A 12690-nucleotide genomic window follows, 5' to 3' on the forward strand; every position below is an offset into this window, starting at 1 on the left:
GATGAGGTTGCGCAAAGCCAGACACGACACCTATGCTCGCAGAGGGAGATCGACTTCTATTGCTTCCGAGCTGAACTTCGTGGTAATGGATTCTCTCACTAAATAGTACATCATCTAGATTGCCATGTGCTCGCTTAAATTGTGTATGCTATGTTTGTCACAGCGGTCGGAGATCCAAAAAACAGCTGACGAGTGCGAGATTATGTGGGACCAGAGCCACATAGATGAAAAGCCTGTCGGACCGTTGCGGCATTTCATTAAGGTATGATCACCAACTTTGAATGTACGCAATTATGTTCTGGTGGCTTTGTAACCGTGAATTCCATGATGCAGAACACTGCACGAAAGATGCGGCGGTTAGCGAACTTGCTAGGTTGCCGCGAAGGCGAAATCCCTACATCCTCCTCTTCTGAAGAACCGCAGGTATGGACTATTTTGTTGCTGTCAAACATGTTCTTACTAATTTCAACTTTTGTAATCTCATGTGTTCATGTTTGTGAAGATTCCTCCTGACGACGACTTGATTCTGAGTCAAAGCATACCTCCAAAGCATACCTCCAAGCAAGCCCCACGGTCAGCTTACCAGTTGAAGACAAGGGGCAATGCTCCAAAACGGTACACTCCGGAAGATTATGTCAACCGAGGAAAGAAGGTTGTCATTGAGGAGGATGAGGGGCCGGTGCGGAGATCATCTTTGTCGAGGATGAGGAACGACGAGCCGTTCTCTTCAGAGGAGGAGGAGCAGGAGGAGCAGGAGGAGCAGGAGGAGCACCAGGAGCAGCAGCAACAACAGCCACGGCAGCGGACGAAGAGGATGGCCGTCCGGAAGCAGCCAGTGAGGACGACACGTCGAGGACGACACTAGGATGTGCTCCGTGTTGTTGTGAACTATATCTTCATAAGTATCGAATTGTGAACCCTATGTCATTTCGAACAATGTTTGTAATGCTACTTGTTGTTTGAATCTACTTGCTACGATGTAGACTACATCTTCTGAGATTGCTACTTGTTGTGTATGTTCTGAGATTGGTACTTGCTGTGTCCAATGATAACTGTTAGAGTTTGGTAGGATTTTTCATGTTTTTAACACAAGTCACTGTGTGGCGCCCTTCACAGTGGCGCCGCACTGCACTGTGTGGCGCCCACGGCATCGGCGCCACACATGCCAACTTATATCCAGTATTGGGTCGAAAACATCCAGGGGCTCCGGACGATAAGTCCTTAGCCGTTTTGGAGATGCTCTTTGTGTGGCGCCCGTGGCATCGGCGCCACACTAGTATGTGTGGCGCCCGTGGCATCGGCGCCACACGTAGAGGCTCGCAAAACGGCTAAGTCCCGGACGAATTGTCTCACAGTATGTTTTGGGCAATTGTAAGGGCATGTGTGGCGCCGATGGGAGGGGCGCCACACATGCTGCCACGTCGGATGGGCGCACCAGCTCAGCGTCGAGGGCGCCACGTCGGCTGGGTGTGTGGCGCCGGCAAGAGGGGCGCCACACTGGCATGTGTGGCGCCGATGCGTGGGGCGCCACACAAAAGGGTTAGATGGGTAAAATAGTTTCGCCGGAGGGTCAGTCTGTGCTTTTCTTTCACTTTTAGGTTATTTTTGTGCAAATCGCCATGACATGCATAGAGGAACATAAATACATGTTTACATGTGAAGCAAGCAAGATTAATTAACAAGACGTACGGAATGGAGATCTAGTGGAGATGTGTCCTTTTTTGACTTTCTACAAACGTGCGCTTTTTGGTTTGACAGCTACAAAAGATTGTTTTTGTGCATGCAGTGATGACATCATAGAGGGATGTAATATAGGCTCCCATGTGAAGAAAGCTATATTAGCAAGATTAATCACCTGACCGTAGTTGGTTAGCTTGTTTAGTACTCGATCGGTTACTTTTCTCATGCTGAAAGCTGAGATTGAGTCGAATCACCTGGCAGTAAGGACTAATTACTACTGAAAATGACCGGTGGCTGCTGCATCTCTGTCTTTACATCACTCTCTGATCAGCTCCAGGTCCCTGTCATTCTGAAAATGCAATTCTTCGCAGGTGACGTGCATGCCCTTCCATCCAAATCAACAAGGTTCTAGCATAGCATTCCAAAAGAAGCAGTAATATGCATAAGCTAATCAGACAAGAAAACATCAACCAGTTGTCCAACTCTTACATGGACGCTAATCCACATTTACCATAATGTAATCAAGCTCAGCAATCAGGAGGCGTCGTCAGCAGAATCCAATCATTGTGATGTGACCATAAAACAAGTGAACACACACATGCATGTTAATCTGTTATAATATATATCGTGCAGCTTGCGCAATCTATATATACCTTTCTTTGCCCAATTACGCACTCTAGGGTTCGAGGTTGCATGGAGAGGCAGCAACGGCGCACAGCTGCCTAGGAGTATACGCGCGCCTACATATGTACGTACCTTGACTAGACCCCACAAATCTTGGGCAGAATATAAGCGACATGGTACCTTCGGTGACCGTAGAAAAACTCCCTAGGTGGGACCGGAAGGACACGTCACCAGAGGTATATCGCCACGTGGTTGCATGCACGACACGTCAGATATATACTAGGTGACGATGACGTCGGCTCTGGTCTACCATGTGTACCACACGTTCTAAGAAATTCGTTCACGGCCCAACCTGTCGTTTGCACTTGTCCGACGCAGCACGTACAAGAAAGAAGAGAGTCAAAAAGCACCGAGTATAACGTTCACACATAGTCCATGCGTTTTAGATCACTCTGCATATTAGCTTTTGAACAAAGTCATACAGAGTAATATATACATTGCAAAGTTTAACTAGACATATAGTAAAATATGAATGTTTACATAATTGAAATGCATATAATGTGAAAATATGTTTCTTGATAGCTCAAATATAATAGTACTGGTTCAATGTTATACTAGATGTTAATATTTTTTCCATGCAAGTCAAATTTGGCTTTGACCAAAGGTAATATGCACAACACTTTGGAACAGAGAGTATATGCCGCCACATATATAGACGTAGACAATGCCCCCGGAAAACTGTTTTCATCCGTGGTCAGTGGAAACTTCCTTGAAGATTTTCATAGGAGAAACAACACTGACAATAGCGTGCAAAAGTGGGTGGTGCAACTCAAACGTGCCACGTACGAAGCCGCCGACATCCGGGAGCTCTGCTAGCTCAATGCCATGGAACACGGTCCATTCGCTATTGATGTGGGTTGCATCAACCCCTTGCTCTTTTGTTCATGTAGTTCGTAGTGGCATCAATGCGCTCAAGCATAGGGTCGAAATCATCAAGGAGAGCAACGCTCTCTTTCAGCTTCCTTCTGATGAGGATATATGGCTACGACTGTGCAAGTATAGTCGAAGAGAAGATGAGATAAAACATAAGAGCATTTTCAGTCGCGTCCCCCAAACAACGTCCAGGGACGGACAAAAAATAGAGAAAAACAAGTTTTAGTCGCGTCCCTCAAAACTAAATAGCGCCTCATTTTATGTCTGGCGTCCCCGATAGAGACTCTATGAGGGGGATGCTGGACACAAAAACAGCGTCCCGACGCATGCATGCATCCCCTAGTCCCCACATGTCATTCTGTTTTCCCAAACTTTATCTCACTTACTTTTTCCACATAGGGTGGTTCCCTCTATTAAAATGCATGCTAAGAATTTGAAGAAAATATATACCATGAAATGGTACCAATTTCATACTACGGATTTTAGTACTTCCGTATATTTACTCGATCAAACATAGAGAATGTCGGTTTTTGCCTAAGTTTATACGCCGTCATTTCTGGACAGAGGGAGTGTTTTCTTTCTGGAGTATTTGCATTTTCGAAATTTTGTGAATAGTCATAACAAAGCTTTGATCTGAACCCAATTTGTGAATCGAAGAGTCATAGCAAAACTTTGATGGAAGTACAAGTGACAAATACATGTATAGATCACAAAGATGTTTACCATGTGCGGGAAAGCATGTGTCAGTGATACCATCTCCATCTTCCTCTCCCCTGGCCCTGCCTGTCTCCCTCCGCTATAATACCCTTCACCTAAAAATAATACCATGAGCTCAACGGCAGCTGCTCCCGGTCGCCGTCATGGGCTCCTCCTCCTCCTCCTGCTCCTCCTTCCCTGCCGCCTGAGGAGTCGACCGCCGTCAAGCAGCCGGAGGAGGCCAAGATTCCCTCTTTGGTCGGCTGAATCCAATCCGTAAGTCCCGAAATCTCTCCTCCTCCTCTGACTCTGTTCTTGCTTCCGAATCCCCACCCTCCCTTCCTGCCAATGCGCGCCGTTTCTTGGCAATTCTAGGGCGAGCTGCGTTCTCCGACTGCTCCCCCATCCCATGCCGGCCGCTGATCCGCGGGTAACGGCCGCCGTGCGTGGTGGTTGTTTCCTGCTGCTTCCTGCCGCCCGCCCTTAAGGTGTTCGACTCATTGCCGCAAGGTGTCGGCCCTCACTTTGTGTTTCAGCCCATTCAGTTTATCCTCAGTTACTAACCGAGCAGGAAACGCGTGCTGGAATCTGTGCTCGGTTGCCCCGGTCGCCTGCCATTTCAGGCATGGCTTCCTCTTTTCCTCTTGCGGGAAGTGCTTGGCCTTAAGCATGGTATATCCTGCACATAATCTGTTTGTTCGTTTCCATGCTGTCTGATTGACACAAGGGGTGAAGGAATATAATAAATGAGATTCTTGCATAATCCAAAGTTTGCCCCGGCGGTTTCTGTGGAGATACTAGTATGGCCACGCAGCATGTTTGGATTTCACTCAAGGACCACGTCGCTTCTTGCTTTTTTTCCCCTTGGATGAGGCCACATGTATGAGCAAAAACGGGGGATGCTTGCCGGGCGAGCCTATGATCTAGTATATCTTTTCTTCCTAGGAGTAGTGTCCCTGGGTGACATAAATGGCATGAGTGATGCTTACTAGTTACTACAAACGAATGTCTTGGGTCAAATCATGTGTCCTTGTTCTGTCAAGTTGCTTTTCTTCGAGATATTCAATCCGTCGATCGATCGTGCTACTGTAATTGCTTCCTTCAAATTGACATTTACTTCTACATTGCTGTTTTCCTTCCAACTTTTGAACTGAAGCTCCAAATGCTGATACTTTTCTACATGGGCTATGTTAATTTAGGGAATATAAACAAATTAATGCTAACACCTTAAGGTGTTCGACTGATTGGGGCAAAGTGTCGGTCCGTCCGGTCTCCTTTATGTTTCAGTCCATTTGGTTTATCCTCAATTGAGCATGAAAGGCATGGAATGCTGGAATCTGCGCGTAGTTGATTCGTGGCTTGCTATTTGCTTGCCTGGTTGCTGTCTTATTGACTCAAGGAATATAATAAATGCGTTGCATAATCCAGCCTTAAGGCGTTACCCGCTGCTTCTTGCCACCCTTAAGGTGTTTGATGGATTGCCGCAAAGTGTGCCCTCCTCTGTGTTTCAGCCCATTTAGTTTATCAAAAGCTAGTAGTACTAAATAAGTATGAAACGCATGGAATACTGGAATCTATGCCTAGTTTGCTTTGGTAGCTTGCCATTTTAGGCATTGCTTCTTTTTTCCTCTTGCAGGAAGTACTTGGCCTTAAGCATAGTATCCTGCGCATATTCTGTCTGTTTGTTTGCTTGCTTGCTGACTGATTGACACAAGGAATATAATACATGAGCTATAATACCCTTCACCTAAAAAAATACATTAGCTCAACAGAAGCAGCTCGGGGTTGCTGTCATGGAGTCCTGCTCCTCCTCCTCTCCTAGTGCCTGAGGAGTCGAGCGCCACCGCCGCAACAACCAGAGAGCCATCTAGCAGCCGGTGGAGACCAGTTTGGAGTACTGAATCCAATCCGTAAGTCTGAAATCTCTGGTCCTCTGACTGTTTTTCTTGCTCTCGAATCCCCACCTTCTCCCCTCCTGCTGCCAATGCCCGCCGTTTCTTGGGTTCCGAGTGAGGAATTCGAGGGAGAGCTGCGTTCTCGGACGGCCCCCTCATTCGATTCTGGCAGCTGCCCGCTGATCTCCCGGTAATGGTGGCCCGCTGTTTCTTGCTGCATTTAAGGTGTTCGACCGATTGCCGCAAAGTGTCGGCTCGTCTGGTCTCTTTCGTGTCTCAGACCATTTAATTTATCTTCAGTTAGTACAAAATAAGCACGAAACGCATAGAATGCTGGAATCGGTGCTTACTTTGGTTTGTGGCTTGCCATTTCAGGCGCTGTTTCCTTTTTGCAGGAAGCAAAGTATCCTGATAAAATCTGCTTGATTGTTTGTTTGCTTGCTGTCTGATTGACACAATGAGGGTGAAGGAATGTAATAAATGCATTGCATAATCCAAAGGTTTGGCCCCGCAGCTTTTGTTCTCTGCCTAGCAAATAGTTTGGCCCCAATCTGGATTTTGTGGAGAGATTAGCATTTCATGGAAGGACCATACCACTTCTTGATTTTTCCTTGGATGAGACCACATGTATGAGCAAAAATGGGGGATGCTTGCCGGGCGAACCTAGGATCTCTATATTTTTTCTTCCTAGGAGTAGTCTTAGTGAATGGCATAAATGGTACAAGTGATGCCTACTACACATGAATGCATTCTGTCTAATAGCCTGTCTTTCTTCTGTCAAGTTGCTTTTCTTCGAGATATTCGATCTGTTGATTGGTCGTATTAAATTGACATTTACTTCTTCATTGCTGTTTCCCTTTCAACTTTTGAACCGAGGAATGTTGATACTCATGTTTGTGGACTATGCTAATTTAGGGAAAACAGAGTGCACTGGTGTCACAATAGCAATTAACAATCATTGTATCTTTTTTTTGCAGGTTTTTTAGTACTCATCAATAATTTTCTAGCATGTGGATAAGCGTGCAGTAGCTTTTGCACCATTTGAGGCACAATGGAGATAGCTTTTCTCATGCCGTTGGTTCTGTCCCTGCTTCTGTTCCCTAATAGCATCTGCCGGAGCTTAGCTGCAAGGCCTCCTGTTGTGAATATTGGGTCCATTCTTCAATTGAACTCCACCACTGGAGGTGTTTCGGAGGTTGCCATCCATGCTGCCTTGGAGGATATCAACTCTGATCCAACAGTTTTGAATGGAACTACATTAAATGTTCTAATGAAGGATGCAAGTTGCTTAGATGGTTTCCTTGGCATGGTTCAAGGTAGACCAACTATAACATCACTCGTTCATTTTGTGTTGGTAAAATAGTGTTTGCTTCTGTTCTAGAGTTCTGATGATGGTACCGTATTCCTTGTATCAGCTTTGCAGTTCATGGAGACTGATGCTATTGCAATCATTGGCCCCCAGTGCTCCACAATTGCTCATATCATCTCATATGTTGCAAATGAGCTCCGGGTCCCTTTAATGTCATTTGCGTCTGATGCAACTCTTTCATCGATACAGTTCCCTTTCTTTGTTAGGACTGCTCCTAGTGATCTCTATCAAATGGCGGCTGTGGCAGCAGTTGTTGACTACAACAGGTGGAAGATAGTCACTGCTGTATACATTGATGACGATTATGGTCGAAATGGTATTGCTGCTTTGGATGATGCACTTACAGCAAAGCGCTGCAAAATTTCCTACAAGGTTGGGTTTCCTGCCAATGCTAAAAATAGTGACCTCATAAATTTGTTAGTCAGTGTCAGTTATGTGGAGTCTCGTGTTATCATCCTCCATACTGGTGCTGCACCTGGACTCAGGCTTTTCTCTATGGCGAACCGGCTAAACATGATGGGCAATGGCTATGTATGGATTGCAACTGACTGGCTTTCTTCTTATCTTGATTCCAATTCATCTGTTCCTGCTGACATTATATATGGGATGCAAGGTGTTCTTACTTTAAGGCCACACATCCCCAACTCAAAGATGAAGAGTAGTTTGGTCTCCAAGTGGAGCAGGCAAAGTAAGAAGTACAACCATAGTGATCTTCGTTTAAGTTCCTATGGTTTTCAAGTTTATGATAGCGTGTGGGCATTAGCTCATGCTCTGGATGCCTTCTTCGATGATGGTGGGAGGATTTCCTTTTCAAACGACTCAAGGTTGCGTGATGCAACTGGGGGAACTCTTCACCTTGAAGCAATGAGTATTTTTGACATGGGAAATAAATTACGTGAGAAGATTAGAAAGGTAAACTTCACTGGGGTGTCTGGGAAAGTACAATTTGATGCTTCTGGTGACCTCATTCATCCTGCATATGACATCATAAACATCCTCGGTAATGGCATGCGGACAATTGGTTTTTGGTCAAATTATTCGGGTTTGTTATCAACCATCCCTCCAGAGGATCTATATTCAAAGCCTCCTAATGTTTCCCTAGCCAATGAACGTTTGTACGATGTTATTTGGCCTGGGGAAACTGCACAGAGACCTCGAGGCTGGGTTTTTCCTTCTAATGCCAAGGAGTTGAGAATTGGTGTTCCCAACAGATTCAGCTTCAGAGAGTTTGTCACGAAAGACAATGTTACTGGGTCAATGAAGGGCTATTGCATCGATGTCTTTACTCAGGCATTGGCTCTGCTTCCTTATCCAGTTACATACAAGTTTGTACCTTTTGGGAGTGGTACTGAAAATCCTCATTATGACAAACTCGTACAGATGATTGAATCAAATGTAAGTACACAATGTTTTTTGTCTTCTTCTACACATCCCATCATGCCATATTGACCAGGGTTATCTTATCCTGCAGGAGTTTGATGGAGCAATAGGAGATGTCGCAATCACCATGAACCGGACAGTGATTGCTGATTTCACCCAGCCGTTCATTGAAACAGGCTTGGTTATCTTGTCTCCGGTTAAAAAGCATATTACAACATCCTGGGCATTTTTGCAGCCATTTACATTGGAGATGTGGTGTATTACAGGGGTGTTCTTTCTTGTTGTGGGTGTGGTTGTTTGGGTTCTTGAACATCGAATCAATGATGAATTCCGCGGTTCACCACGACAACAAATGATAACTATTTTCTGGTAAGAAGCTGACTTGCACCTTTTGACTTTTGTATCGGCTACATGTATTTCAGTTTAGTTTTCTTACAAATGTTGCAGTTTCTACTTTCTACAAGCCGTATGCAATATATTGTATACTGCTAGCACCTTAAAATAACCTTGCCAGTTAACATCCACAAACGAAGCTATTACTAGTGAGCATAAGTCTTGTGGTGAGAGGTATAGAGGATATTCAGTCTATTCTCGTATAATATAAGGACGTGCTACTCTATTTCTCTTATGTTTTCATGTACCTCTCCAAATGTGCTGCCAAATGCTATCATGGTGTAGTGTTTCTTCACTCTCAAATTATAATCTCAGTTTTGATTGTCTGCAGGTTCAGCTTTTCAACTTTATTCTTTGCGCACAGTGAGTAAACCAACCTTCTACATCCCGTTTCTTTTTTATTTGTATGAGTAACATTCTGTTCTGACTCATGTGTTTCACATCTGTATCTGTTCCCAGGAGAAAACACGATGAGCACCTTAGGGCGTGGTGTCCTGCTCATATGGTTATTTGTTGTTTTGATCATTCAATCCAGCTACACTGCGAGTCTTACTTCCATTCTGACCGTGCAACAACTTGATACTTCTATAAGAGGAATTGATGACCTGAAAAATAGCGATGATCCTGTTGGTTTTCAAGTGGGTTCTTTTGCACAAGAATACATGGTCAAGGAACTAAACATATCACGTTCAAGGTTAAGACCTCTCGGTTCTCCCCAACAATACGCTGAAGCCCTCAAGCTAGGCCCTAAGAAAGGAGGCGTTATGGCCATTATCGATGAGCGACCCTATGTCGAACTGTTCTTGTCAAGTTACTGCAAGATTGCAGTAGCTGGCTCAGATTTCACCAGCAGAGGATGGGGCTTTGTAAGTACACCTGAATCTTATCTGTGGTTGAATTCTAAAAACTACGCCTACTTTCTTTCACGAATTAAAGGCTAGCACCTTACAAAGTTCACTCTGACAGGCATTTCCAAGGGACTCCCCTTTGCAAGTAGACCTGTCCACCGCGATCCTGTCACTTTCAGAGAATGGGGAGCTGCAGCGGATCCACGACAAGTGGCTCAAGACCGGCGAGTGTGCGACTGACACCAACGAGTTCATCGACTCGAACCAGCTCCGCCTCGAGAGCTTCTGGGGGCTGTTTCTCATCTGCGGTGTGGCGTGCATCCTCGCACTACTCATCTACTTCGGCATCATGCTTCGCAAATACCTGAGACATGAGCCAAAGAAGAGCCTCCGAAGATTTATCTCGTTCGTCGATGACAAGGAGCCGCCAAAGAACAGGAAGAAGCGGTCCCAGAGCCTGCCTGCGAGCTCGACAGGCAGCCTTTCTGCTCTTGACATCGAGAGGCCTGCGAGGCCAGTTAGGAGTGGCAGCGTTGTTGATATAGAAAGCTAGTTGATGTGTACAAAGCTAAGATATATTATTATATGTTTTCGACCCGAGATGCAACATCTTGCGGGTCAGTTTGCCCAATTTAATTGACGGGGAAATAGGTTGAGAGGCTGTGTAGGGGATTTGAGTTCCTTAGGTATCTGCCAACATGGAAAATTGTATAGAAGCAACTCTTGTCCTTGATGTTATTATGAATGGAAGGAATGTGTTTGTTTGAGTGACAAGTCAGAGTTATCTTAGATGGTTGTTGCCTGGATGGATGTGATCACACAGGCAAGTCTTTCATTTTATTTTGTGTGAAACTACAGAGATTTAAATTTCTATGCCCCAGCAAAAAAACTTGCGATGTTCTTGATTCAAGTGCAATTAATTACCATTCACCATTGGAAGCTGAAGCCGCAGTCTTACAAGGCAATACAGTCTAAACATGCAGAAGCTCTCATCAGAATATAACAGGTAGTAGTACTGTAGTACTAGTTTGCTTGTGAGCACATATGTTTTTTCCTCTTATTACACATTCCACAATTTGTACTGTACTGTATACATCAATTATCATAAACTAAAGTACACAGAACATACAATTTGAATAATATCACTAAAATAAATAAATTGGGAGGTATAAAAGGGAAAATGGAATATTCTGATAATTTTGTACTCTACCATTTCTGGATAATATGCTGACCTGAAGCAGTGGCGTCAGTTGAGCTTAGCGCGCGCCATCCTTCCCCATGTCTCCTCCGCCGTCGATGGCTCCCTCGGCACTGCCTTCTAGAACCTTCCACCGCCCTCGGCTCCCCTCCCCTGCTCCCCCTACGCCGCCTGCTCCAAGGGAGACGGCCGTGGCATGCCACCTCTCCCGGCGGAGGGTGGCCGCGCAGCTTCTCCTCTCGGCCGGCTTCCTCACCGCCGTCTCCCCGCTGCCAGCGCTCGCCGCGAGGAGGGGCCGCCAGACCGTACGGCCAGAGGATTACGCGTCTACACGTACGTCAGCGCGCATCCCGTACCTGCGCTGCTGGTTTCTTGGTTTCTGCTCAGATTTTTTTCCCCAAAGCATGCTCGTTCTCGACTGACGCTGATTAGCGTCGGATTATTTGCTGTTAAATAATAATCTGTTTGGTATTCATAATTGCAAATACAGCTTACGTTCAAAATTATAGACTTTCCGAGTCACGAATCTTCAGTATATTGTCTAAAAATTTGAGCTCCACTTTGTGTTATCTGATTAATCTGACCTGGGAAACTATTGTGAGCAGCTGACGGCCTGAAGTACTATGATCTTGTCGAAGGGAAGGGCCCGACTGCTGTGAAGGGGTCAACTGTTCAGGTAAATTAATTGAAAAAAAAAATGCTAGCAGCATCCTTCATTCCTAAACTGAAATTGATTGCTGCTGATGTTCTTTGCTGTAGGTGCATTTCGACTGCATATACCGGAGCATCACGGTGGTGTCGAGCCGCGAAGCGAAGCTCCTAGCAGGGAACCGGAGCATCGCGCAGGTTATGTGGCAAACTGACTGAGTACTCCTCCCCATCTTTGTGTGCTAGTGGTAGAAATACTCGTTTAGGACAATCAGAACTAAGATGTTTGCGTGCCTTCCTCTAGTAGCCTTACGTGTTCACTGTCGGATCGCTGCCTGGAAAAGAGAGAAAGCGGGACTTCGCGGACACCGCCAATGGGCTGTACTCCGCACAGGCTTCACCAAAGCCTCCGGCGGCTATGTACATGATAACCGAGGGGATGAAAGTAGGGGGAAAGGTACGGAGAACTGGCACAAGTGAAGGGACTTTCCCTCTTTACTATATTACTGACCTGATCCTCTGTTTTTGTTGTACAGAGGAGGGTCATTGTTCCCCCGGAGCTCGGCTATGCGAAAAAGGGCTTGAACGAGATACCGGTAAAACTCCAGTGTCTTGTAGTCTGATTAGGTATCTGAGCACTTCGACTTACTGACGCACCATGGTTTGATTCCATGCTTCTTTGCAGCCTGATGCTAGTTTTGAACTGAATATAGAGCTCTTGCAAGTGATCCCTCCTGCAGAAAATTGACCATTCTCGTTTTGCACTGAATGTGAAAGATTGATGAGGTACTTGTGAACTTTCACAAATTTTAGAGGAATGTGCCTATTTTATACTTTTTCGTTCTCGTTAACCATACATGTACGTGAGAAATACGATGACAATATATTTTGCCTGGATATCTGTCGATGTGTTGAGATGCAAAGCTTTTGCTTTATTTTTTCAAAAATTGTATGCCTGGAAAGGACTTGTTTGAAATGTGAAAATTCCAGTACCAGAAGCAAAACTTAAGTAGGTGAAAATCGTTA

General features: G+C 45.2%; 2 protein-coding genes across 3 annotated transcripts; both read left to right on the forward strand.

The window, feature by feature from the left end:
* The first annotated feature begins 4081 nt into the window (after positions 1-4081).
* LOC124691604 (glutamate receptor 3.1-like) lies at positions 4082-10589 on the forward strand. Of its 2 annotated transcripts, none has more exons than XM_047224899.1 (7): positions 4082-4209; positions 6806-7144; positions 7244-8592; positions 8669-8946; positions 9302-9333; positions 9430-9836; positions 9937-10589. In XM_047224899.1, the coding sequence occupies exons 2-7, from the start codon at positions 6880-6882 to the stop codon at positions 10369-10371; spliced, it is 2766 nt and encodes a 921-aa protein (XP_047080855.1). In that variant the 5' UTR covers positions 4082-4209; positions 6806-6879; the 3' UTR covers positions 10372-10589. The 2 variants fall into 2 exon arrangements, with proteins under 2 accessions (XP_047080855.1, XP_047080856.1); XM_047224900.1 differs by lacking the exon at positions 4082-4209 and adding an exon at positions 5761-5843.
* A 457-nt stretch (positions 10590-11046) lies between these two features.
* Positions 11047-12565, forward strand: LOC124691606 (peptidyl-prolyl cis-trans isomerase FKBP18, chloroplastic-like). The gene is made up of 6 exons (XM_047224902.1): positions 11047-11349; positions 11622-11692; positions 11776-11862; positions 11972-12121; positions 12201-12260; positions 12350-12565. The coding sequence occupies exons 1-6, from the start codon at positions 11097-11099 to the stop codon at positions 12410-12412; spliced, it is 684 nt and encodes a 227-aa protein (XP_047080858.1). The 5' UTR covers positions 11047-11096; the 3' UTR covers positions 12413-12565.
* Positions 12566-12690: the final 125 nt, after the last annotated feature.

This window comes from Lolium rigidum, chromosome 2, assembly GCF_022539505.1.
Source record: "Lolium rigidum isolate FL_2022 chromosome 2, APGP_CSIRO_Lrig_0.1, whole genome shotgun sequence".
In the NCBI taxonomy this organism is placed as follows: Eukaryota; Viridiplantae; Streptophyta; class Magnoliopsida; order Poales; family Poaceae; genus Lolium; species Lolium rigidum.

What these genes read in the sequence shown, in the direction of transcription:
- LOC124691604 (XM_047224899.1), top strand. Translation starts at nt 6,880, where the DNA reads ATGGAGATAGCTTTTCTCATGCCGTTGGTTCTGTCCCTGCTTCTGTTC. An exon ending in TTTCCTTGGCATGGTTCAAG is followed by an intron (nt 7,145 to 7,243) that starts GTAGACCAACTA and finishes TCCTTGTATCAG; the next exon opens with CTTTGCAGTTCATGGAGACT. An exon ending in TACAGATGATTGAATCAAAT is followed by an intron (nt 8,593 to 8,668) that starts GTAAGTACACAA and finishes CTTATCCTGCAG; the next exon opens with GAGTTTGATGGAGCAATAGG.
- LOC124691606 (XM_047224902.1), top strand. Translation starts at nt 11,097, where the DNA reads ATGTCTCCTCCGCCGTCGATGGCTCCCTCGGCACTGCCTTCTAGAACC. An exon ending in TGAAGGGGTCAACTGTTCAG is followed by an intron (nt 11,693 to 11,775) that starts GTAAATTAATTG and finishes TCTTTGCTGTAG; the next exon opens with GTGCATTTCGACTGCATATA. An exon ending in GGATGAAAGTAGGGGGAAAG is followed by an intron (nt 12,122 to 12,200) that starts GTACGGAGAACT and finishes TTTGTTGTACAG; the next exon opens with AGGAGGGTCATTGTTCCCCC.